This window comes from Seriola aureovittata, chromosome 9, assembly GCF_021018895.1.
Source record: "Seriola aureovittata isolate HTS-2021-v1 ecotype China chromosome 9, ASM2101889v1, whole genome shotgun sequence".
Taxonomy (NCBI): Eukaryota; Metazoa; Chordata; class Actinopteri; order Carangiformes; family Carangidae; genus Seriola; species Seriola aureovittata.
Genome location: NC_079372.1, coordinates 2,317,333 through 2,344,297, shown reverse-complemented (window position 1 = coordinate 2,344,297; position 26,965 = coordinate 2,317,333). Strand labels below are relative to the sequence as shown.

The 26,965-nt window shown below is 42.1% G+C and overlaps 2 protein-coding genes across 3 annotated transcripts in view; both read left to right on the top strand.

Moving 5' to 3' along the window:
* Positions 1-15,481, top strand: part of LOC130175204 (forkhead box protein J3-like) — a 58,881-nt gene extending 43,400 nt beyond the window's left edge. Inside the window, exons 8-13 of one of the 2 annotated variants that reach the window (XM_056385555.1) lie at positions 2,672-2,882; positions 6,319-6,603; positions 9,016-9,117; positions 10,716-10,988; positions 11,887-12,013; positions 13,395-15,481. In XM_056385555.1, coding sequence (XP_056241530.1) covers positions 2,672-2,882; positions 6,319-6,603; positions 9,016-9,117; positions 10,716-10,988; positions 11,887-12,013; positions 13,395-13,494 — 1,098 coding nt within the window. In that variant the 3' untranslated portion in view covers positions 13,495-15,481. The remainder of the gene's footprint in view (positions 1-2,671; positions 2,883-6,318; positions 6,604-9,015; positions 9,118-10,715; positions 10,989-11,886; positions 12,014-13,394) is intronic. The other variant, XM_056385554.1, reaches the window with a different exon arrangement.
* Positions 15,482-16,571: 1,090 nt separating this feature from the next.
* si:ch211-156j16.1 (uncharacterized protein LOC564557 homolog) lies at positions 16,572-26,754 on the top strand. The gene is made up of 4 exons (XM_056385742.1): positions 16,572-17,002; positions 23,021-23,383; positions 23,763-23,871; positions 25,150-26,754. The coding sequence occupies exons 1-4, from the start codon at positions 16,939-16,941 to the stop codon at positions 25,154-25,156; spliced, it is 543 nt and encodes a 180-aa protein (XP_056241717.1). The 5' UTR covers positions 16,572-16,938; the 3' UTR covers positions 25,157-26,754.
* Positions 26,755-26,965: the final 211 nt, after the last annotated feature.

The window sequence follows — 26,965 nt, the reverse complement described above, 5'->3', positions numbered from 1 at the left end:
ATGTAACACCATTTTAAAGGCCGTTCTCGGTCCAAAAACATTTGGTCCAAAATTACAGAAGTGCTGAAAAATCCCACCCCCTCATTATTTTTCCCTTGTAACAGCTGCTCGCCTTTTTACCATCAATCACTTTTCCCCGCTCACCTCCCACCTGCATTAGCAAAGGTCAGTGCAATCTCATCTCGTTAACCTCTCATTTCTAGAGGCCATCTTTTGTTTTCCTCCTCCCTGCATCACCCCCTCCACCCCTCGCCCTTCTCCTCTATCGTTTCAGACCTCATCTGTGGTCTAGTCCAGTGGGATCAGGGTTAGTTCTGCCTCATTACCTGGCGCAGGTGATACCTTCCTGACTGACGGTGATTACTGGTGGCATCACTGGCAGAGATCTCAAAGGCACCAAGAGAGTTGATGGAAAGGCTGCCGTTAGTGGGTGGAGGTGGATGTGTGGGGGATGTGACATGCTAAGTTGGGTTATATTTATGGAGGCACACTGATCAGAGCAAACTGCTTGTATTTGCTGGGTGGATGGTGAGGAAGATGACAGCGAGGATGAGTGATTGAGGGTGGAGGAAGACGGGCTGCGTTCACAATATGAGACCGAAATTTGAAGCACAATATTTTGTTTTTGTGTTTTTGTATGAAAATAAATTAGTGCCCAAGGAGGATTTCATTTTAATTACATGAAATCAAATTTGGTATAATCATCACACTGAATAACTGAATTAAAAAATGATTTGCAGATTTAATTAATTTGAATTTGAAAGGCAACAACTTTCAATTTAATTAAATTCTTTGAAATGGAATGTGATTATTATTGAATTTTACCTTTCTATCTATTTTACAGTGCAGCTCTCCCAAATAAAATTCAGGTTCCTCAATTTAGATTCAGCTACTACAAACACTTCGCTTCCCTGTGTTTTGACTGACAGGCAGCAGCCCACTCCAGTGCTGACATTAATGGCCTCACACTCTTCACTTGGCCAAGCAGGCCAATCATGTGACCTGTTCTTCTCCTCTCACAGTGAAGTTTGAGGTTTGGCTTCTCCACTTTTGAATTGTCAAGTCAAGTCAATTTTATTTGTATATCACATCAAATCATAACAGAAGTTCTCTCAGGGCATTTTCATATACAGTGGGTCTAGACTCTTGATAATATTATTTACAAAGACCCAAAGAAATCCCACCATGAGCAAGCACTTGATGACAGTGGAGAGGAAAACTTCCTTTCAAGAGGTAGAAACCTCGAGCAGAACCAGGCTCAGTGTGAGCAGCCATTTTCCCTTGAAGGTCGCACACTGGCTCAACCAAGCTGCTAATGGCACCTAACTCTGACTAACTGACTCCAGTGAACGAAATTCAAGTAGCATATATACGACTTAGATTTGTCTCAGTGTTAAAGTGTACGTTGCATCATCAGCCCAAAACAGATTTTTAAAAAGTGCCTCTGTATATTATTCTGTGTTCAGATTGATCAGAACAAGATCATCTGTGTGAGATTAGGAGCAAAATTTTGAATTATAAAACCACTCAGGCAGAAAATAACACTGTGTTAAAAAAAAAAAAAAAAAAAAATTGCTGCAGGTATTGATGAAAAGATAAAAAAAAAAGATAAAAATCCAATCTGGGAAATCCAGTTTGAGTGTAAGAATTTTCAGACGCCAAAACACTTTATAATATTATCTATGACAGTGGTTTCTCAACCTGAGGCTCACAGGATATTTTCCAGGGGTCACCAAATGGTTGTGGAGAAAAAAAATGAAATAACATTCAAAAGTAAAATAACATGTTTTAGAATGGGGAATGGTTTTTACATTACATAGCCGGTACCAGTGGTGTAATTTGCCTTAGAATAGATTTTATTTAGTGCGTGTGTGAGAGTCAGAGTGTGTGTTTTGTTTTCTGATTAGACCCATTTTGGCGCTCACTGCCACAGTATTGTGCTCAACTAAGCAGCTGTAGCCAGTTTTGCTAGCTGTCACATGGAAACACTATGGAGCAATTGCTTCTCGAGGAAGTAGCTGCGTCCTGCATATTATCCAATCCTTCCTTATCCTATCTCTAACACTAGGTGGTCCATATAAACCAGCCCAGCCTCCTCCGGTATTAGCATTCAGCTGTGTGTGTGAATATTTCTTTATATATATATATATATATATATATATATATGCTCATGTTCATCAAATGTTGTGTATCTCAGGCTTTGTTAGGGGGTTTGTGAGGGACAGGCTGTGCCAAGCTTGAAGAGATATGCTCCAAAGCATCACATGAGCACAAACTATAATGTGTATCATTATTATTGCAATAAAACCTCAATGTACGTGTCCTGAGTGAACAGTAATATACCAGGAATCTGAACGTTTGCCATATTCTATTGGTCGATGTGGAGCTTTAATGGATGATTTTGTGATAAAAGTTGAACTAGAATAGATTTTTGCTGGATGACTGGAGCGCCACAGCCTTATTGGTCTCATTGAAATGAATTATGATACCTTTCTCAGTCTTTGATATATTTTTCTAAAGCCAATATTTTCTCTGATTTCCCAGTTTGTCTTCTTGTACTTCTCACATTATGTCCCTCTCGCTCCTCTCTTCTCTCCTCTCTGCCTGTCTGCCTGCCTGCCTGCCTGCCTGTCTGTCTGTCTGTCTGTCTGTCTGTCTGTCTGTCATCAAGGTGAGTACCCACTCAGAGCCTTCACCCCAGTCCCTGAGCCTTCAGCAGCCCGCCCAGCCCCCGCCGCCTCCCCCTCCTCCCCCACAGCCCCAGTACGGTTTGCCCGTCCCGGAGTCGCGGGACAAGCAGCTCTGTTTCTCGGACTTCGAGGACCTCAGTGCTTCTTTCCGCAGTCTTTACAAGTGCGTCTTTGAGCAGTCTTTCTCACAAGGTGGGTGTCAACTCTCAGTTTGTATGTGGATTAGTGTGTTTAGTTCCTGTGTGCCTGTCCAACATCTGTAATGACACTTGTGTTTGCAGAAAAAAAAAAAAATCATGTAAACCTCAGTCAGGCTTCATGCGCATAATTAACTGTCAAGCTTAAGCTCCAATTGAAATTGAAAGAATTTATCATTGCTTTCCGGGCAATAAAAGCATTCCAGTATTAACCTCCACCACACACTACTCCTACTCTATTGTATTTTAATAAACAAACAATCTGTTGTTCCGCATATCTGCATTTTACCGCTCGCTCAGTCAAATGAGTAAAGGCAATTAAGAAGAAGAATTCAACAGAAGGAGAAAAAAACTCTCAAACACATCTGCAGTCGAGCAGAGCAAAGGGTTCTGCAGCTTTGATAGCAGCTAATTAGATTGGTTCTAAAGTTTGTGAAGCATCTCGCTAATTGCTTCCTGAAGCTTTCAGGTCACCAGGCCTCCTCCCATTTGGACCCCCCACCATCCTCCTATCACCTTCCCTCTCTCGCTTTCTTCTCCCCATACACATCCACGATGTATGTTCTGTAGCCGAAGAGATTGATGCGCTCTGTTGAGCTCCGCAACCGCTCCCTGGATTCACCCTCTGACTAGGTCCCTTCAATTTGCGGTGAGGGGCACACACACAGAAAAAGATGAGATGATGAGAATACTTGTTGAAAAAGAAAATGGATATAACACAGAGACAGAGTGAGACTTAAGTGTCAGGCTTAGCAGGAAACAGTGTCAGCAGTCATTGTATTTGAGAATTTGAGTCACAATGAGTCATCTGGACAGTGGAGCTCATCGCCTCCTTTGAAAAACCACAGTGTGTCCAAGACCACACACCAAACTGTAACTGACTCAGGGAGGGGTTGCAGTCATTCTTTGCCAGATCCTTATTCTGCTTCATCCTCGTAAATTACAGGCCAAACAGAAGAGCCAAAAAATGAACAATGAATTAATAAATTAGGATGGAAATCATCAGTTGAAGCAGCATGAAAAGTTGGGTGTTAAAACAATTTATTTTACAAGCTTTAATAATAAAACTGTACTTTCCCTTATGTCACATTAAACTTAAAGGGATTTAAATAAAAGTTCCATTTTTCCAATATTATAATTAGAAATTAGTGCCATGCTGTTTTATGCCTGACCAGTCAAGTTGCAGGAAATATGCTCACAATCTCTCCTTCCTGAGTTACAGCATTGAAGAATGACCAAGTGTTTTTGCACAACATTATGATGTCACAGTGACGTTGACCTTTGACCATTTGGATATAAAATGTCATCACTTCATCATTTTATCCTATTAGACATTTGTGTTAAATTGTGTCATTAATGTATGACTTTCCTGAGTAATGGCTACAACACACATGTGTTTTGTGAGGTCACAGTGACCCTGACGTTTGACCTTTGACCACCAAAATCTTATCAGTTCATATTTGAGTCCAATTGAATCTTTTTGCCAAATTTTAAGAAATTCCCCCAAGGCATTGTTGAGATATTGTTTTAAGGAAAATGAGACGTACGATGGACAACCTGAAAACCTAATGTCTGCGGCCCTGACTGTCGCCAGCATGGAGGCATGTTTAGAGAGAGGAAAAACACAAGACACAGTACAGTACAATACAGTACATTGTGACTAAATAAACAGATAAAACATGTTTTCATAAAAACATAGCAGAGGAAATCAAGGAATTGGAATCAAAAAACCCTTTTACAAGCAGGTAAAGTGTAACGACTCCCTAATGGCCGCATGCTCAGAGAAACTCAGTATGCTCATCGATATGATTTGTTGGTCACAAAAAGAACTCAAGTCCCTCTGTTTCACTTCACTGATCTTTAAAGAGATCTTAACGGCACTGTTCCTGTCTTTGAGTGATAAGCAGTGGAACAGCAGATAAAGGAGAAGGTCAAAAGATTCTCAACAAAAGATTGATATGAGCAACTTAAGAACAAATGTACTGCCAGAATATAAATGGTGTTTCTGAAGACAGTGCACTCTCTGCTGGCCACACTTAATGATCATCTCTGTGTTTATATCCAACCTTAAATCATTCTTGAACACAGCAAAGTACTTGTAAGAATCACTTACTTTTAACTCACATAACCTACTTAACATTAGAAAAAAAAAGTAAAAAATTGCTGTTGTGCTACGGCACAAAAGCAGGAAAAGCACAACCATGGTGCAACTGTGTGCCTGAAGAAAAGATAACAACACAGCACCGTCTGAAAATTTAACAAGGTAGCTTCCTGCTTTACAGTTTCTGCAGCTGTCAGTATCCATGATGAAAAGTAAAGATAAAACACGCTCGTGGGATGACCTCTCGCATCCAAGAAACTGCCATTCACAAGAATCCTCTGCCGTTTCTCAGTCAAAACATATAAAATCCATAAGTTGATGAGGGAGGCGCGCGTGCGTGTGTGAGTGAGTGTGAGTGAGTGCGTGTGTGAGTGAGTGCGTGTGTGAGTGAGTGCGTGTGTGTGTCAGTCAGAGAAAGAGATTTTCATAACAAGCAACTGGAGAAGCACTGACCTGAACTTGTTAATTTGTGTAGGATTACTGACCAAATTATGGCAATTTGACATGAATTGAAAATTAACCTAGAAATAAGCTTTTCAAAAATCCTATAATGAGATGCGACAGGCAGGTCAGCATATGTTGTAATCTACACCCAGGGATCATCTTAATATATAGCTACTCACTGAAAAGTCAAACCTCTCAAAACAACAGTAAGAGGTTTCCTGGTGATAAGGGATGTCAAATTAATTCTTTTACAAGCTCCCTGAAGGTCAAAGCTTTAATACTATCACTCAATTGTATCTCTACACAGTTTATTAGCCCTGTTAATTTCATCCTATAAGTCTCTAGAGATCACTCCATCATCTAAACTATTTCCTTTGAGAAAGGTTTCTTTTTTTTGGTTACCTATGGTTTGTTGTTTGGAAGAGCTACAATCTTTACACAAAATAACACACATCAGAAGATAAAACCACAGACAGATAATTTAAATCTTGGCATATTATATTATATTATATTTTGAAAAGACGTGTCATTCTGTGCAGCAAAGAAAGCCCACAAACTTGTAAAACTGTCATAAGTACAACATTTAGCTGCCTTTTCCATCCTCCGTGGGATTCATAAACACCAGGAATTCAACCACAAAATAGGTTCAGAAATGGTCACTGTCATTTTTAGATGATTACTTTTGAGCTTTGTAGAATATTAGTGGGTGTAAATTTGTGTGGGAAATAAAATTTGGGAAATACCATAGTTGGATGAAAAGGGCAGAGCAGGATGGACAGCAGTTCAGCACTGGAAGTACATCATTTTCCCAGATCTGTTAGTCCATCTAGTCACAAATAGATTTTTAGTTTCCTGTTTGTTGACGTTACTTCGAATCATCTGGCAGGTCTGATGGGTATGCCGGGTGACTCCAGCCAGCAGGCCCGGACCGCCTGCTCTTACCAGCACTCTCCTGGTGCGGGAAGCAGCGGGGGCCACCACCACCAACACAACCACGGCCAGGCGCCGCACCACGCCCACCACCCTCAGCAGCACCTGTCCCCTCACTCCACCCACGGCCAGCACCAGGCACACGGTCAGCATGGTCAGCACCAACAGCACCCTGCGCACTCCCAGCAGCACCCGTCTCTCTCCCACCAGAGTCACACTGGACAGACCTGCCCCTCAACAGGTGAGAGGGAGTTAGGGAGTATTTTTACACTTTCACCGTATGTGTAGGAGTTGAATATGCTGTGATATACACACTGTTAATGTCTCCCAGCTGCAGTTACAGGTGGGAGGTATGGGCGACTTAGGAAGACTATAAAATCTCCCAGTTGGATAAAGAACTTTAGATGTGTCCACAAACTGCTGCCAAAATGGCTCCAAAGTTGCTATCACTGGCACTATCTGATTTGAACTTGTTAGTGAGTTGCTACAGATACATGGACAGCAATAATAATTATGAGTTAGACAACCCTTCAATTAATCTGGTGTGAAGCAGGACCAGCAGTAGGGGTCATCATCTTCATAGAGTGCATTAATTCTCTCAACAAGAGGCTCTCCTGTTTCTCCCACTCTGATGCCGTGGTGTGAACGCAGCATTAGGAAAAGACTCCAGCGGAGCCATGAAATCAGAGTAATGGGATGTTCAGAATATTTCATAGTTGCCGAATTGATCCAGAATCTGAAATTGAATGGGATTCAAAATGCTGAATGTATCAACAGGGTTTCTCCAAAGTGTCGTCTCTTCAGCCTGCCATTAGCAGTGCAGGCACCTGAAACATCCTTGTATTCTAACCTCCATCAGTGACCCATACGTTTAAAGTGCTCCAACTATCAGTCACCTCACATTATGTATAGAAAGTGTGAAACAGAATAAGAAAATAAACTGGACTTTCACTGCCTGCACGGCCATTATAACACATTCCTCTCCTCTGCTGCAGACCCTTTTACTAATTCTTGTGAGAGGAACCCACCGACTGTACAGTACAGCTTCATGTTTCATATATATTGATGCAGCACAGCACCAAACCATGATTCTACTTCTCCAGACTCCCAAAGCCACATAGGTGTAAATGCAATTCACCTAACAAAACAGAACGGGGTTGTCTGTGCACAGACTCATTGCATTTATATAATACTCTTCCATCTATAAGGTGCCAGAGAATTTGATGTTATGAGCCTGGGCTGACACAAACAGGCATCTCCAAAGCTTCACTGAGGCTTTTCCTCCTCATATTCCCAGTCTTTGTTTTTTTTTCCTTTCCCTGTATCTCTGCAACACAGCTCTCAGGCCAGAGAAAAGGACTATTCAGACATTATTTATCTAGGTTAGTATTCCCCTCAACCAAGCTGAGGATGAATGAAAGCAATCCCTCTGTCTTTGATCCACGGTCTGAGAATGTATTGTTGTTTAGTTTTGTGGTGATGGGGGCCGTGAAAAGCATTTTCCTCTTCTTTTTTTTTTTTCTCAAAAGCAGAGCTGTGGCTGGAATTTTTCTGCGTGAAGTCACACCACCTTGTGGTTGATGGCTGAACTTAGACTGAGACAAATTTCACTTCCTTTTAATATGAATATGTTCACCTGTTTCACATCATGTCACATTGTCATGCTGCTCACTATCATGTTAATATAAATGAAAAAAAGGCCAAACACTGTGATTCCAGGACCTCAAATATGATTTCCTGCTTTTTCCTGTGTTGTATCATTGGAAATTGGATATTGTTTCTGGTTCAGAACAAACAATCAATTTGGAAATTGTAACGGGCATTGTTAACTATTATTTGACATTTTATAGATGAAATGATCGAATGATTAATCGCAAAATAGTTAAAATGCTAATTACTTTTAGTACTTTTATCCTGTCCATTCAAAAAATAAAATTAAGTCAAGTATAATTGAAATTTCTAGTGAGACACAGCGTAAACACGAGATCATTAATAGCAATAAATATACTGTGTGTATATATATATATATATTATATATATATATATATCCCATTAGAATTTATGGCACAGAGATCCATGAAGACAAAACAAACAAAAACAAAGCAAACAATTGAAAACACAAGATCAAGAGATGTACACATTAAATGACCAGGGTCAAATCATATCAAACACAAATCACTGTAAGTTCCCCATTTTAATGTCATCACAGAAATTATACCAGATCTGAAAATTCCTGTCATTTACACCTTTTACGAGAAGATCTCTTTCATTAAGGTCGTCTTTTATGTGTGGAGCTGTTTTAAGAATGATTCAATAAAGTAATAATTTGTGTCGGTACACAGTTACATACCTAAAGTCTGGGAACGCCCTGCTGTTGCTATTCTGGATGAAAGTTTTAGAGATTTTTGGGTCAACATTTAGGCTCCATCGTCACCTAAACGCTGTCTGCTGTGGATAGAACATAATTAATTACCATACGTTATCAATTGTCCTTTATAATGGTGTGCAAGATTATTTTTAAAAAATGATTTAATTGTGTGTGTGTGTGTGTGTGTGTTTGTGTGTGTGTGCGTGCGTGCGTGCGTGCGTGCGTGCGTGCGTGCGTGCGTGCGTGCGTGCGTGCGTGTGTGTGTGCATGTTTGTTGTCTCCCAGGTATTTCATCAGACTGGTACCCCAACCTGGACTGGCTGAAGGAGAGCTGCCGCATTGCTACCAGCTACAACTGGGCTGACGTAGACCTCTCCCCATTTCAAGGTAACATACACACACACACACACACACACACACACACACACACACACACGCACACACACACACACGCACTCGACTAACAGTCCTGGTGCCATCAGTGTGACCAGCATCTGAAAAGAGCATTGATAAAGCTGTCTACCGCAACCTGTTTCGACACAGTGAGAACTGATAAAATGCTTATGATGCCGATCAGCTATTTTGATTAAACCATTATGATTCCTCTCTACACTTTCATATAAACTTGCCCTTGAGGCACAATATTATAATATCCACTGTTGTAATAGTACTGGCCTAATAAAAGTCATTATCCTGCGTCGGAGAGGTTGCCACTCTCTGTTTCTCTCTCTCTCTCTCTCTCTCTGTCTCTCTCATACACACACACACACACACACACACACACACACACACACACACAGCCTCCCTCGCAATTGTATGATGTGAATAATCCAATTAGGCCCCGGCTCAGTAACAGCCTCTTATCACGGTCAGCGCACAAAGCCGGCAACATCCACACACGATGGATGATGACGGCTGGTCTTATAGCACACAGGCTGCCGCTGCCGCTCTCTCTCTCTCCTGCAGCGCTTGACCTCCCTCACACCGCCGTAATACCATCCTCCGCCGTCTCTGGCTCACCCCCAAAGAGCAGGAGCCGAACCTCTTGTGTCTGTCGCTGCCAACGCAGGCCATATGAATCTGATGTTGAGAAATATAAGAGGACGGTCTGTTGAACAGCAGCTCGGGTGTGTCTTTGTTGGAAGGAGCAAGTCAGAAAAAGAGGTGTTTCAGGTTCAGGGTCTCGTTGTACGTCGTGTGAGATATGAACAGGTATGTTGTCAGGACAGCGATGTACTATGAGGCTTATGCTGGATGTGACGTTACAATAATATATCATATAAATATAATTTATTTTTCATTTGTTGGACGTCAATACTTACGATGGTATGGATACAAGCTCAGTATTTAGGAGGCCTGGAATTTGTCTAGAAATAGCAATTTCAGAGAAATAATTAAGTCTGTATTATTGTTAGTCTCATGTAAAGGAACAACTATAAACACAAGCTAGGTGGAACAACACCCGACTTAATTGAAGCAGGATCTAGTTGCTGCTAAATAAGAACATCAGTGTGGATACTTTGTTTTTTACTGATTTTTCTTTGCATCGTATTTCATTTCATTTTTATTCTCACACGTATTTAATCCCTCCAACATTAACCTTTTAAATCCTGGAAAACAAAGGAAAGCACTGTTCATACTCACAACATTATTTTGAATTATAGCCATATAATATGTCTTGTAGATAAAGCATTTATACATTTGTTGCAGTTGTGCAGCCATAGAAAAATGGCAGCTTGGAATTTACCATATTGTTTTACTCAATAGGAGTGTGAAGTTGCTTCAAAGGTGAAGTTGTGAAATGGCAAGATAAAGTTAAAGGTAGACATATAGATATTGCAAATATTATTATCTAACTTGCTTAAAGGGAAAATGATGTGACATACTGAGAACATTGGATTAAAGCAGTTTACTTAAAATGATAAAAGCTCTTCAGTGCGTGAGCGTCACTGTCCGTCTTTGCCTCCTCTCTCTGTCTGAGCCAGGTCTGAAGGAGAGCATGCGACAGGCTGAGCTCAACAACTGGTCGCTGGACGCCGCCCAGATGGCCGACCTGTGCTCCTCCATTAACCAGTTCTTCACAGCCACAGGGGTCATCCCCCCTCAGGGCGCCGCCCACCCACAACCTCAGGTCCAACACCCGACACCACCAGGAGCACCACAGCACCCGGCTCAGCCACATGGGGCCATGCACCCAAAGGCCAGCCAGCACAATCAACATGGGCAACACAACCAACATAACCAACACATCAGCACGGGTCAGTATTCACGTTCACCAAAGCGTGTGCAGCACTCACATGTGCTTACAGCCCGGTAGGCAGCAGCAGAATTAAAGTAGCAAACCACAAAGTAGAAATCATCCATTAAAACTTACATCCTGTAATATGAACTGATATAGCAGCAATTTTGGGACAAATGAAGAAGAACAAGGAAGGAAGGAAGGAAGGAATCAACTCTCTTCTCGATTGTCTCGCTGTGTCACTGATCTGAAATAAGAAGATCCTGATATTTTGGTCATTATATGTAATAAAAATATGAATTCAACTATTTTAAGAGGTAAAGATTTTTTTTACCTGGCAACAGCCACATTTTATGAGTTTATCTCAAGATAAACTCTCAATCTGCCAATTAGCTTGTAACTCCAGCCATGACATAAATGTAGTGCAGTAAAAACCCAATATTTATCTCTGAAATTAACTCCCCCAGGATACCAGCAGTGCTAGTGCCAGTATATTAACATTTTACAGACTTATATAAATGTGCTTAGTTACGTCTCACCTTGGCAGTAGGCATCCAGAGACTTGCACTGTCACATTTTTGCATTCGCTCGCTGTGACGGGGGCTGAAGCTCCAGCCATGTAGCTGAATTACAGTCTAAATCCTCACTGTGCCATTGTTTCCCCATTATACATTTACAACGGAATTATGGATTTTGTCAGCTTCATGGCGACTGGGGAAAAGTCATGCGGACGAGGGGATATTTCAGCAGCGGGAAATCCACAGAGGGACTGAGTTCTCTAGCTTAGCATAAGACGCCAGTAATTCTGTGTGTGCACATGACAACAGCTCATGTTCTGCCAAGACGCATACACATGTGAGAAAGTCAGGATACTAATCTGACAGTTAGTCATCGCCCTTTTGTCTGTTCTCCCACAGGGAACATGTACATGGACTCCAGACAGAACATGTCCTCACTGATGGGCCCACCAGGATACCCCCACATGCCTCCGATGAGCAACACGGCTCCCACCATGACAGGTGACTGCTCCATCTCTCTCAACAGGTCAGGAGGAGCTGGTAGAAATGCAGGGTATATACACTGTATATGTGCAAGTGTGTGTTTGTCGGCACAAGAATTATGACAGCGCCTGTGCTAAATCGAAGACGAAGACCCATAAATTCAATCTGAATATCAGGCTGACACATTTCACCACGTGGAGTGACACATTTTAATCTCTGCACTGAGAACGAGTTATAAATATACATATACATTCATATAAGGGTGTCACGGACGGGCGTGGCAGGGACAATCAAAGCGGTTCTCCAGTAATATAGTACTGCACTTCCATAAAGCTGTGGACTCGCAAGAGACAGATTTAATAAAGAATGATCCAATTTAATGTAGCAGAGGCTGAGTATGAGACAAACCTACATTTCCCATGACTCCAGCGATATCACCTGAATTAGGGTAAGCAAATAGTGATTTGGTTTATGTATTTTTCTTTTTCTGTGTCTCATGTTGATAGATTCATTCAAATATCTGTATCCCCTCCACTCCACTGTATATATTGCTTTTTTCTTTCTATCTATCTGTCTTCCTGTCTTCATTTCCTCCTTTCTCATCTAGAGTGATGTGATTTTTATTTTTACGTTGATGTGAGGTTTAACATAAGCCCTCCATGGGTTTCTTACCTCACCTGGACATTCTCTCCTTTAAAAAAAAAACTATATACAATGTATTTGTAATATTCTATGTGTGCGAATAAATACAATCAAAAAATCGAATCAATCTAGAGCCACAGAAGAGGTTTTCACAGGCTGAGTGGTACCAACCATGACTGGCTAACAAATTCTTTTCATATGAAAAATTGGCAGAATATCTCTTTAAGACAAATTGTCTTGTTTTACAAGAAAAAGAAACATTAAAGGTTTTGGTTTAAAAGATAAATGAATGAAATTAATTCATTAAATGCCAAGGCTTTTCTGATCTCTTCTGTTCACTTCAACACAGTGTTCAAGTATTTGAAATGGTCCTATTGAAGCAAGGACGGCTCTGAAGGTAAAGATACTGGTCTGCACGATGCAGCCTCATAAAAATACAGTAAACTTACTTGCATTGGATTTCGTTGTTACAAGATACTCATGTCAGTCGAACGGCTGTCATTAAAATCACTAAATGCGCTGCTAAGAATCACTCGCTGTTAAAACCAGTCGGAGAGAATTAGGATTATTTGACGCCTCCAGAAGGACTTCAGTTGTTTTTGACTTTTCTTAGATTTTTCCACTAGCTGCTGACGCCCAGAGAAGTCTCTTATTCTGTTCCAACAGTTCTTGCTAAACAAAAACCACAGTTAGCGGTAATGACACAGAAGTAGTATTGAACTGTCACTGCTGTGGTGACCAGTATTTATCAAAGCCTTACTCCGGTCTTCTTCCATGTCCAGGTCATCACAGCCAGCTGAGCCAGCAGCAGCAGCAACACACGCTGCCTCCGGGACACTTCCAAGTGAGACGCATGCTCGCTGCAGACGACATCCAGGATGACTTTGACTGGGACTCCATTGTCTAAACGGAGCCGTCGGTTGAACAGAGGGAGGACGAGAGAGACTGGAGATGAGAGACAGAGACGACATGTGATGACAGGTGAGGTATGGAACTGACCAACCTGCTCCTTTCACCAGTGTGAAAAAAAAACAGAAGACAATCCAACTGAAAACAAATGGAAAGTACATTTTTTTCTGATCTTGCTGGCCTTTTCTTTTGTGGTAAAAGTGGTTGATGACTCTAAAGACAATCATTAAAATGAGACTTAAATGGGATTGGACCAAGCCAAGATGTAAACACACATCATCCAAAGCAAAAGGACGTGTGAAGCTCTCTGAACTGTCTCATGTTGTGTCCCCCAGCGCCAACAGGGTTACAAGTCGCCAAAAGTGTTGTCGAATCGTCTGTGAATTATTTGCCTTTCGTTCTCTTAAATCTTTTGTGTTGTGTCCCATATCTGCAAAATTCCAGCACCTGAGGCTGAAATGAATAGAAACCTTGACTTCTTCGAAACTCCCTGCAGAAAATAAATTATCCATCATCCACATGCATTCACACACACTCGTGCGCATTGAGCAGGTCTTACCTATTACATCCTATTCTTTGTTCATCTTGACACTCAGAAGGAGGATTTGTGAAGAAGAGAGTAACCACGGTGTACCTGTTCAACTTGAATCAGTAATGGCTGAGTTGACCACCACCTGCTGGTTAAAACAGGCACCTTTTTTGCTTCATCTGCCTAAAATGGTTCTATGCACCACAATCTGTTTTTCCTTACCTTTATTCTGTCACACTTTTTCACTTTATTTTCATCACTTTAAATGTCATTCTTGCATGAGTGGAACAGCCCATGGTGCCATGTTCTCAGGGTGTTACATTCCTAAACATCGTCGCACCTCTGCCATTAGCATCTCTATATGTGAGGTTGTCTGCGTGTTGTACGGTGCTATCAGTGTTCACTTGGCGAACAGCGAGCATCCTTGTGAGAAGTTTAAAATCTTCATTTGTCAGCTTATAAGCTAACTCATGTGAAATACTGTGGAATACATTTGTCAGTAGTTCAAACAGCAGCCACTAATTGAAATGAAAACGAGACGCTGGCTAGACTTGGACTTTGTCTACAGAAATACTTTGTTTTCTGAGATACAATTCAGTTTTTCAAGGTTTCATTATTTTTGGGAAAGTGCATATCATTCATGGCCAGGCAGAGAAGACTGGTTGTTATTTCAAGATGCCTCATTTAGGAGAAGATGAGCAGTTTTTTGCACAACATGAAGCTTGATAGCATCTAGTGAATGAGAAAAACAAAAGAAAATGGTGAACATTTTATTTCTTTGTTTCAAAAGACATTAAAAAAAAAAATAGAGCAGCAAAAGAGCAAAGACTAAGCAAAATATTCAACTTTTTTTACTGTGATGTTTAATTTTGTCTGTGTGTACAAGTGTGTATAGTCCTCTCTGATTTCCTTTAGCATACAGCTCCGTACAGTTCAAAAAATACACATAAGAAACAAATACTTTGTTTGTAATAAGTGGGTACACAGTGAACTATGGGACCTTAAAGTGCTCTTTGGTTTGAAAGATCTCAGTGATTGTTCAGATGGTCAAAACAAGGTCTCACTGTAGAAAAAAAAAAAGAAAAATACTCTTTATTATTGCCATTAAATGCTGTATTACAGTGACCAGCATATATATCTTGTATGTTTGTGTGTTGTTGTCCTTGTAAATAACAGTATGTTAATCCTCTGTTTGCCCTTGAAAAACTGATGAAAACTGCAAATGGAGAGAAAGTATTTTGTTATCTGTCCTTCAGGAGACACAGTATGTATATACCTTCAGTATATTGTAAATAAGTGGTTAAAAAAAAAAAAAAAAAAGTTTGGCGTTGGCGTTTTGTGTGTCATAAATAATCTGTGTATGGAGGTTCAACAGTTAAAAATCTGTTTCAGTGTTTATTAAAATGTCATTGACCATTTTTACTGCGCTAACCTCGCATCTACTGTGGTTATTTCATCAGCTCTTTTCACAAAAAACTTCCAGTGATCCTAAATGTAACATGCTGCTTCAGTATTTTGTAGTTTGATTTTTCAGGTAAAAAAAAAGAGAAACGGAGACAGAATCAAGTTTTCCTTGTTAATATAACTTCTTCTTCCTTGGCCTTGTGACCCTTGTAGCTTGTTGTCCAACAGGTGTCAGCCTAGGTCCAAGCAAAGGTTTGTTTGCCCACCATCACATGTAAACGCAGCAGACCACCCATGCCTGCCTGTGTGAAAGTCACACAATGTTCTAACTGTATTTACGGCTCCTTTTCATTGGGAAAACCTGTTTAAAAAGCAGCTCTCTCTTGCTACGGTCTGTCAGCCACAGACCTATGCTGTCGCTTTTCTTCCCAAGAACAAGAATGATGATTTAAACGATCAATATAGATGCATTACTGATGCTTGTGTAATTCACTGTTGGCTTTTATTAACATTTAAGTACTGTTAAAGAATGTGATAGGTAACATTAGTGATGGTCTGTTCTACTGATGACTTTTTCTTGGCTCTTAACTCCGTGGTTAAAGATTTCTTCTCTCTCCATTCATTCAAAGACCATTTAAAAAGCTTGTTGCTTTCGCTTTTTAATGTTATAAACTGACCAGATGTAGCTTGAAGCGCCTTGATAAACAGCTCAACGGTCTGTTAATCTGTATTTCCAACTGTGTGCTTGCATGTGTGAGTGCTTGCTGATATTGCAGTATTTGCAAACAGGAGGGCTGGCTGTGCACCAAGAGGAGAGCACGTCCTGCACGGGGCTGGACCACGAGGGCTGAAACCACCTTACTGCCCCAATCCCAGCGCCCTCCTCCCAAGCCAACCTGCCCCTTGCTCCTCAACCGGCCCAGCCCACCACCAGTACCAGCCCCCCTCCTCTATTCTCAGCTCCGTCACTCACACACTCTTTTCTCTCTCCTGCTGTGTGCCAGCCCCCCCACCCTCCCACCGCCTCCCTCCCTCCCTCTCTCTCTCTATCACGCTCGCTCTCTCTCTCTCGCTCTCTCTCTCTCTCTCTCTCTCTTGCGCGCTCTCTCTCTCTCTCTCTCTCTCTTCCCACTTCCTCAAAGTGGTCAGAGCTCCTCTCTTTTCTGTTGTCCTCTCTACATCCCTCCACCACTCTACGTCTTCCTCCTCCAGCTGCGAGAGCGACCAGCACCGGCTCGGCCCATTTGTCATTTACCTTCACAAGTTAAAAGGATCTCAGGCCACTACTTTTTTCCAAACTTCCCAGGAAGACTTTATTTTCATTCTTGACCTTTTTTGGTCCTTCACTCTGCCCCTCTAAGGAGCCCAGTTGCTGTGTGTATCCGGCGTGTGTGCGGCAGCCTGTACGAGGACTCTGGTGTCTTGCTCTTTGCCCTGAGGGAGTCCCTAAAGGTTGTGACTGGAGGAGAAAAGTTTTCATCACAATGAATGTTCAGCTGCTGCTCCTGTTGGCCCTGGTTGGCCCTTTCTGTGCCTTCACGCATGCAAGTAAGTGAACACTCTGTTATCACTGTCCCGCTGTTAGCACACTGTGTCCCCTCTCTCCCTCCACCTCCATGTGCCCAAACCACACCACTCTTTGTCTGCTTTAATCCCTGCTGATTGAAGAGTAACACAGTGGAGGCTGGTTTCAAAGTAAAAAATAAACTCAATTTTAGTCTGTTTATCCAATAACTAGTTAATATGGATTATTATGTTTAAAGAATTTTAAACACTTAATATTTTTAACTGTCTTTTTGACTGTTTTCACTCTCAAATCATCACTGAAAACGGCTGACCCATATGTTACACCTTGGCTGAGAATCACTCCGATGAAACTTTTGGGTGAAGGTGTTAATTTAACAAAGAGGGCATGACTCAAATGGATAGTCTATGTTGATTTTAACAGATACCCTCCCTCCGTCTCTCATTTTCACATTACTCATGAGCCCTGGACAGGAGGAAAAGTTTGATTTGCAGACACAAGGGTGAAATGTGATATAATAGCAGGAGCTCTCTTGCCTCGTGTCCGTAAATTCTTGGCACTGGCAAAGAGAAGAAAGGAATATCCTTTGGAAGCCTCCCAAAAACATTGCTCATACTGAGGGAGGGATGGGGTGGGCTGTAAACTGTAACATACACCGTACACATTTATGTGAACGCTTATCCACTTGCCTCCTCACTTTACTCCTGGTTCTCTAATTTCTCTCTTGCTGCAGCTTCTTTCTTTCTTTCTTTCTTTCTTTCTTTCTTTCTTTCTTTTCTCTCTTTCTTCCTTCCTTTCTTTCTCTCCCTCTCCCTCTACGTCCTTCCTTTGCCTTGACCAGCAGCACTGTTTGCCCAGGGGAAGCAGCAGGCACAGGGAGGTGGAGGGGTGTGTGACTGAGGCCTGAGGAAACTGTGGGGCAGGGCAGGGCTGGTTTGCGTGTGTGTGTATTAATAGAGAGAGGCTCTATATTTAAGAGGGTCATATGGATGAGAGAGGAGCAGGAGACAGGAAGAAAGTGAGCGCCCGGTACGGGATGAGTTTGTGAAGGTTCCCCACCCTCTTTTACCCGCATGTTATTAAACTGTGCGGCACAACGCCCCTTGGCATTTACCCATCTTTGGAGGGATATCAAGCTCTACCACTAGAACCCACCGTCTCTTAACAGTCCTCCGCCTTGCTCCAATTTTCTGCTCCCCCTGTTTCATCTTGATGAGTCTGGACCCCGGGGGACAGGGTTGGTGTAGAGACAGGGGGAGCAGAGAGGGGCTGGGTCTATTTTTAAACGACAACCTTTACTGGTCGGAGACGGCATGCCTGCCCCATTTCCATGGAGGTTTGCTCCTTGTTGTCCATAAACTTACAGGACTGAACTCAACTTTTTCGCAAAAAGAGAAACAAAGAAATAGCTCATTCCACATTTATGCTTCTTAAACGAGCTATTTAGCTCCCTCATGTCTGCTCACCTAACTAGTAAATCCCATGTTTCCTGTAAAGCACTTCACCTCCTCCCTCACAATGGTGCCCCCCCCCCCCCCGGTCTCCTTCTTAATGAGTTTTGTCTGCGTCTCTGGGCCCATAACATCCCTGTCACATCTGGCCGCCGAAAGGAGAGGTCAATGCCCTTTGTCCGTGCCCAGTTCTAAAAATGACTCAAATGTTGCGCTCATACTACAAATATGAGACACATGCTGGTAAAGAGGGACCATGACGAACAAGCTCTTCTCACGTCAGCCGAGTCTCATTTAAAAAAAAAAAAAAAAAAAAAAAAGAAAAAACGCTCGGTCATACCTTCAAAACTTTCCACAAGGAGAAAGACACATCTGTTTATGGAAAGGAGGCAGAGGCCGTTACAGCCCAGACCCAGCCCAAGCCCTGACGACTGGAGACAGTAGTGGGGCTTCAGCTTCTGTTATAAAACATTACTAAAAAAGTAGCAGGTATGGCCCAGCTCTCCCTCTCTGTGTGCGTGTCTCCTGTGTGAACACATATCTCTAGCACCTACGTGTGTTGCGGGTGAGATATGGCCCAAGGGAACGTAAGAAAAAATAAATGGAGCCACTGACCAAGCAACCGTCACACAACTGGGCGGGTGTTTTATGATGTGGGAGTTGGATTTGACGGTTAGTAAGATTAGATATAGAAAAAAGAGGCGGGGGGGTGTTCCCTGTATCTGGGATGTTAAGTTTTGTTTGAAAGAAAAAGGAGGGAGCTGGAGGGCTTAGGGTGATGCTACAGCATGATCTGTTTATTTGTCCTGCAGCGGTTGCATTTCATGAATCATTACATTTCAGAAACTTAATCAGACTTGTTAGGCCTAAGATTAAAGGCCCTCTTGATGTAGGTCTGGTACCAGTTTCTGCCGCTGGTGATAGAGTCCAGATGAGATGTGCTGCATGTCCTCCTATCGCAGTCACACCAGGAAAGGGGGAAAAAAATCAGTTCCTGTAAGAGTGTGGACGCTCATTGTGTTGTGTCTGTGATAACGCTGGCTGAGAATATTCCACTTAGGCCTGTCTCCTGCTTCAACCCCTCCACAATCCCCAGTGGCACGCCCCAGTATCTCCACAGCTGACTCCTACTGGTTTTAGCGGGGGGAGGTTAAGCTGTGCGGCATCTCATCATAGTCCAGTCACTATGGGCGGGGTGCCTATCTCTCTCACATTTCCCTCTAGCGCCACAAAAACATTCCTGGGCTCCAAAGGTGGATACACACTCCCTCGCACCGTCTGCACAGACCCTTTCCCTCCCACACGGGACTGTGAATTAGGAGCTCGCTCACACACACACAAACGGGGGGGGGGGGGGCCTCAGTGACAGCTGATTGTGATCGTAATGGATGGAAGCTGCTACTCCCTCCTTTCCTGTCTCACACTGTGTCCACTTTTTCATTCTCTCTGGAGGTTTTATTTATACCAGGCAGGAGTGAAGCCCCACATGGGTGCCTCCACGTCTTTCTCCCAGCTTTTTTCTCTATGCCTTTTTATCACTTGCTTCACTCTTTTCCCTGTCTGCCATTTAATCTCCACCTCTCTGTCTCTCCCTGTATATCTACATTTCCTCACATAACTTTAATGGTGGGACATTATGAAGGAGTGTCATCCACAGTCAATTATTATGGTCTAATATGATCAGTGGCTGAACAAACACACATGTACATCTATACATAAACACATGCAGTATGAACTCAGTGGTACATGCTAGCATTTGTTGAGAGGCAGGATGATTTCAGACTGTTTTACATGGAAATGGATGTGAGAGAGCATGTGCGGTCAAAATGATGTAATGGTGGGTAAAATGACCGGGGTGCACCGCTGAAAAATTTGGAATAAGAACAACGCCACAATTACATAATCACAGTCCTGGATTGAAAGAATGAAAAAGTAACTGGAACTGCTTCCAACTTTGTGCTGTTCTGGTTTGTACTCGTGTGTGTGTGTGCGTGTGTATGTGTATGTGTGTGTGTGTGCGTGCATGCATGTGTGAACAACCTAAACGTCTGGGGTTTTAAGGTGTCTGGTCATCGATAGACGCATGAGAAGTGTTCGGGTACACAAAGGCATGTCTGCATTTACACAAAGTTCACATACCCAGACAGACTGTAGTTTAACTGGTTTAACCCAGACTCAAAAACCTGTGTTGGTAGAAAATCCTTAGCAGCTCCAGGGGTCCTGTTCTGGACCTGACCCTTTGCTCTAACCCCCCTGAGGATTAACACAGGGTCACTTACACACTAACCACTATAAACAGACACACCGCTAGCTGTGAGTAAAGACACCAAACCAGAGAAGAAACCAGACAGCAGAAGGGACACGGGGCTGCTCCCCGGATTCTCCGTTTAGAAACATACTGTTCCCTCAAAGCCCCCCCCCCTTTTTTGCTTTCCATCCTCCCTCCCTTTCTTTCTCTCGCTTTCTCCCCAGGGATTCAGCCTTCTAAAAGGTATCAGCAGCAACAAACCTGTCCTCAGGGAGTGGCAGGGTCATGGAAAGGAAGACAAGCGAGAAGTAGATTAAAAGGAAACAAGAGGAGGTGGATGTAGACTGTAGCAGTCTTACTGTGTTACTCACTAATGTGGCTGCATTAACCCAGGATAGTCAGCACAGTGGGGAGGAAATACTACTCAGAGCTAATTGTGGGAACTGTACACATAATGAAACAATTGTTAGTGGAGTTTGAGGGGGTGATTACACATAGCATATGGCCATACTCTGTGAAGCACAGACCGTTTTATCATCGCTTACAGACGTTCCAAACAAACAGTCTGAGTCGCTGTTTGAAACCCCCCTTCAGTCCTCTGCCCCAGTGGGAACAAATGTTTTGTTATATTTACCCCGCCTGTTGCTAATGAACACACTATTCAGCCCAGGATTAGGAATAACTGCACCATTTGTGAGACAAGTCTTGCCATTCAGAGTTATTTTTACCCTTGTAAAGTATTCTCTATTACTTCAAGTATTTAGAACAATTGAAGAAAACTGAGATGGAGAGAGCATGATGTCAGGCGCTAAGTTTATAAGACTCACACAGATGCTCCTTTATGCTCCCTACAGTAAGAACGTTTTCAGGGAGAAGTGGTTTTAAGGTTTTTTGTTTTTTTTTCCAAGGAGAAGAAGCGATTTCAGGCCAACATCTTGTCAGTGGAAAGTTAACCGTAGACCGTAATTTTGGTGCCACACTGAAATCTACCTCCTTAATTTTGAAGCTGCGCTGTCCAGGCTAAGCTTTCAGTTGTGGCTGGGAGGATGTTGAACGTGGGGAGATGCAGCTAGGCTTATTGGAGGGAAATGATTAGGTTCAACCCAGGCCACTTCATAGTCCAGACTTTGATGAAAGACACAAGGCTAAATACACGTCTTTATACAGTTCCTGAACACATAATGGGAGCCTCCATTTTACTGCAAGCCCAGACCTCTGAGCTCTGACAAGGCATATAAAAATATAATACAAAATATATGACTGATATTTCCTCAAGGTGTTCAGTTCACCATTTCATCAAATCTTCCTGTGTAGAGTTTGTAACTCTAAAAAAATGCAATCCTTCCAGTTGAGGCGTTTCTCACACACTCTGGCGTTGTCCCGCAACCCCACCCTCCAATGACTGCACATGCTAAGCAACTGAGGGTTAACAAGCCTTCCCGCGCTTTCCGTACACGTTGGCTGCTGCTGCTGCTGCCGCTGCTGCACTGGCTCACTCCACAGGAAATGAGGCAGAGGATGCGGCATGCCAGCATGCGAACACAGAGCCCTAAAGACAGGATGGAGGGGTGGAGGCAGGATGTACCAGATATGAAGTCACGGGGTGTGGTGGTCATGCTGTCACGGTAGTCATGTGCTGATGATTATGATGATGATGGGAGAATTTGTCACAAGAGAGTGAGAAAGAGGGATGTGATGACATCACATCTTAAACATTTACCTTGGTCATTTTGACTTTCATCCTGACACACTGGGGGATATTTCGTGCAGGTTGCCATCGTGTCATGCTACTGAATAAACATTACCGTTCAAGAAGTAGCCTAGCACAAAGTATAACACACACTGTACTGGGTCACTATGATCATTTAATATTCTAATTTAGTGTCCCTCTATATTCTTGTATTGTTCACGTCATGCATTGTTCATGTCTATAAGTTCATGTCTTGTGATATAAGGTTCACACATATCTTGATTAAATTCATTATAAATATAGGAAAAAAAATTTGCGTCAAACTTGAAACAAAAAAATAAGCAACATACATTTTAAGAAAAAGACTTTGTGTTCTAGGAAAACACTAAAAACACAATAAACTCACTTGGATGAACAATAACTCTCCTTTTAAAATTTAATTTTGAAAAGTTTGGACATGTATTAGTTTGAACATGATCAAAAAATGTTCAGGTTTTCAATACTGAAAAATTACACAAATTGCAATTCAGTTTTACATTTTTATTACAACCATTACACCATTCCGCTTTTAGAAAAGGAGTATTATAGGCAGGGATACTTGAGACCTGCATGTGAACCCATCTGTGATCTTTTTACTGACTGCTCTCCCCAGGCCCCACGGAGCTCCCTGTAGACGCTACAGCCTCCGAGGCTGCAGCAGATGTCAGAGATGCGACAGCTATGCCTTCAACAGAGGACCTTAATGTAGTCACCGGTCCTGCTCCAACTGAACCAGCGACGGCCCCTGCAGAGGTCACAGAAGAAGAAGCTGTCACTGAGGCAACACCTCCTTCCATTACGGTTAATACTGAAGAGCCTGTTGTTGAGACACACGCCCCTGCTGCTACTGAAGCACCGAAACCCATCACCACTGACCCTCCTTCTGTGGAGACCGCAGCCCCCTCCACTGAGGCTGAACTCACATCCAAGGTGACAGCATCTGCTGAGACAGAGATGGATGAAGAGGCGTACAAAGGTATGGGATGGAAACTGGGGTAGTGCAAAGTATTCAATTTTTAAGTCTGGTGTTGCTTTTTACTGCTATGATGTGATGTATCCAAACCCTGTGGCTCTCAGTCAGCCAGTGACAGAAAAAGTTTTTTAAAGTCACATGCAAGCTTCTAAACCTCTCCAAGTATCACTCCTCCCTCCTTCCTTTTCAATCTTGTTTTCTCTTCCTCAGAGGTTATTCATCTTCTCACAGATAGATAGGCAGCATTTGATTCATTCCAAGTGTAAAGATTACCCATGACACTTCAGGGGCTTTCACTGATACATTTACATCTACAAACAGATACATTTGAAAGATATGTATATCTGAAAATTTTACCAACTCATATCTTTTTATCTCCCAGGGGGCCTGAGCTCCGGCCAGGTAGTTGGCATCGTGATTGGTGCTCTGTTGGCAGTTGTCATCGTCATCGCCGTGGTGATAGCCACGGTGAGGAGGATGGGAAAATACTCGTAAGTACCTCGCCTCACCTTGTGGACACGTCACATACACACAGCATACAGGTTGAATCCACATGAAGGCAGACAGTTACGTTAATGAGTCATCACTTCTGTCGTCTAAATATGGAGCAAAACCCTGTAAACTTTTAGCCATCACGTATCCTGTGATGAACTAACACAGGCAGTGATGTAACGGCTCTCGGAGACAGAGCTGTGCTGTGTGATAAGATGACCTTGTGTGCCCAGCACAGACTGCATAGCATTTTAACCATAATTGGTCTCCACTGCTGAACATATTTAAACGTCAACCTTCCCCTCATGAGAGAAATAGAGGGGCCCATCCCAGCGATAGTGTTCCCACAGATCACACCCTCCCCACTGAGAATACTGTTATGAACTGCATGTCTCGCTAATGATGAATGTTTCTTGTGTCACAGGTCTGCCAAGAACAAAAAACCTGCCAAAAAAGACAGCATTGTGGTTTCTGTAAATTTCTGTTTGATTGTCTCAGCTAATCATTTTAACCCTATGCCATTACTGTCTCAATTCACAAATGTGTCACAGCCCCCCCCCCCCCCCCCAAAAAAAAAAAAAATATATATATAAAATACTGACAAAGCTTGATTGCTGCTGCTCCTTTTGCTGACACACAATCCCATGGCCCTGGGAGGAAAATTGGGGCATTCATAGTGACAAGTGGCTCTATTAGGCCTTAAAATGAGCTTGTTTATTGACTCAGCGTCTGTATGCGTGGCCACTAGTCATCAAGCAGACTGGTTTTATATCCACAGCTTGATTTGACCCCTACAAACAGAGGGCTTGTGTTTGTCAGAGAAGGGGCAGCAACACAAAGTCGTCAGCTTCTATTTGAGTTTCATTTCAGGAACTAATTGTCAGCCTTTCCCTGATTGCTGGTCTACTTGAAAAATGCTTAATTCACAGTATGTCATCTCGAAATCTTGCTGACTTAACCTACACTCTAAAAGGGGAAAATGTAGTCCATAAATTAATCTTTTCAATACCCAAACAACCTGCCTTTAAAACAAAATATCTCCCTTTTTAAGTTTTTGATAAACATTTATAATGTAAACCTTATTTTGCGTCCTTTTTGTATAAATCTTTGACTATTTAATTCAACATACAAACCATCCTTTTTCACTACTCATTTTGTTGTCAATGTCCATCTTCCCTCATAATGGATAAATTAATTGTACATTACAAAAATGACCCAAATGAATCACATGCACAGATGAATTTAACTTACCTTTTTTTTTTTTTTTTACTCCACAGTCCTTGAGGAAAAAACCAGCCAAGCAGCAGGAGCGCCTAAAGTTCTGGAAATTCTGAACTACTGAACTGTGACGTCATTTCCGATCATTAAAACATGCACGATACCAGAACTAAACCAATCTCACCAGTGGACTCTGGACTGCCAAAAAAGAGGGGGGAGGGGGGAGGGGGGCTTGTGTGTGTTTATGTATGTATTGTATGTGTGTGAGACAAGAGGGGTACATGAGCAAACATCCTCACCTCCCCCGCTACCTCCCTGACCCCCTCAAGCCGCTAATATAAAAGGCTCTGTCCTCCCCTGCTCCTTCAGAGAGAACAAAACAAAATGACGGCAGGATGTCACAAAGAATTTCAGGGCTTTTCAAATTTATTTTGTTAAAAAAGAAAGAGAAGTAGGGAATTATCTGACCTGTCGGGGGAGAGCTCTCTCCTTTCAAGTGACATAGTGACTTAGATTTGCATTGAAGTTTGTGAAAAGGACATAAAAATGGAAAATACTGAGAAAAAAAGGAAATTAAATACACATAGAAAATGGGAACAGGAAAGATGCGAGAGAGACTGTAACAAATTCCACAGGATGTATATACAATGCAAGGGGACTACATAGTATACAGCTAATGACTTTCTCATAATGCAGTTGCATAGGCTAGCATTCGTTATTATGGAACACACAGTACATGCAGGCAGCCTTGGGCTATTGTCGTGGCCTTAAAAACACCCCTGAGCACCAGTTATTAGAATTTCTCATGTAGCCAGAATCCCTGATATGTTGTCCAACTGTATGAAGCACCGTGTGCAGAAGTTGTTCTGACATAACACTCACAAGCTCCGTTAGCTAGCACGGGGCGAAGAGAAAAAGAAACGGCACCCTAATTTGCAAGAGTAACGTGACATTCTGCCCACTTTAACACTGACATATAAAAACCTAATACATATCTGTGAAATTTAGCAGAAGGGTTTGTGCCACTGTCTCTGGTATTCTCTAGGGTAGGATGATTTTAACTTTTGAAGTGCATTATTAATGTGAATTGACTGTACTTTTTAACTGCCACCCATTCCAAAAACAACAGCTGTGTTGACTTCTGGTTTGCTCCATATGAAGGCTTACACACAGCCAGTGGTTGTTAGAAATAGTGATAGCATTGTCTTTGCAATGTATTCATAGTACTTCTGTTAATAGGCAGACTACCAGAACAGCCATCCAGTCTTTTAATTGAGCTAACCCCAGATTGCGTGCACAGGATGACATTTTATAGTTGCACTTAGTTTTAGTGCACAGTGTTAGGCAGTAATGCCCTTTTTGTTATTTTTGCAATTGTAAGTGTGCTAAATGGGTGTAAAAATTATGAAGTCTCATCTTAGCTCCGCTTGCTTTACAAACTCGTTTAAATGTGCACTGAATGAGTGATGTAATGTTTAATGAATAGGCTTTAGACACTGCAAACGTTTGCAACGACAGACATGTGTTTGTGTCCTCCCTTCTGCTTTGCCACATATTATCAGTCCTAGATCTTTAATTTGTGCCATCTTATTTTTTTGAACCTTTTATTTAATTGCAGTGTTTTTGTTCATACTGTTTCAATAAAAAACTGAAAACTGAAAATATGTCACCGGAAGCTTTCTTTTGTCTTTTGTTTGTGAAATATCTCTGAATAGCTTTTTCAAACAATCATTTATTGTTCTATGCGTCTTCTATCAATCAGATTACATAGTTACTATGGTAATGCCTAAGAGCCAACACATCCTGTAGCAACATGCTTGATCAAGCCTAAATACTTGTGACACTTAAAATCTCGTGACTCTTATTTTCTATTTC

Excerpts from the sequence above, each read along its gene's own strand:
- si:ch211-156j16.1 (XM_056385742.1), top strand. The coding sequence starts at position 16,939 with ATGAATGTTCAGCTGCTGCTCCTGTTGGCCCTGGTTGGCCCTTTCTGT. Across the intron at positions 17,003-23,020 it reads CTGTGCCTTCACGCATGCAA|GCCCCACGGAGCTCCCTGTA; the intron begins GTAAGTGAACAC and ends TGCTCTCCCCAG. Across the intron at positions 23,384-23,762 it reads GGATGAAGAGGCGTACAAAG|GGGGCCTGAGCTCCGGCCAG; the intron begins GTATGGGATGGA and ends TTTATCTCCCAG.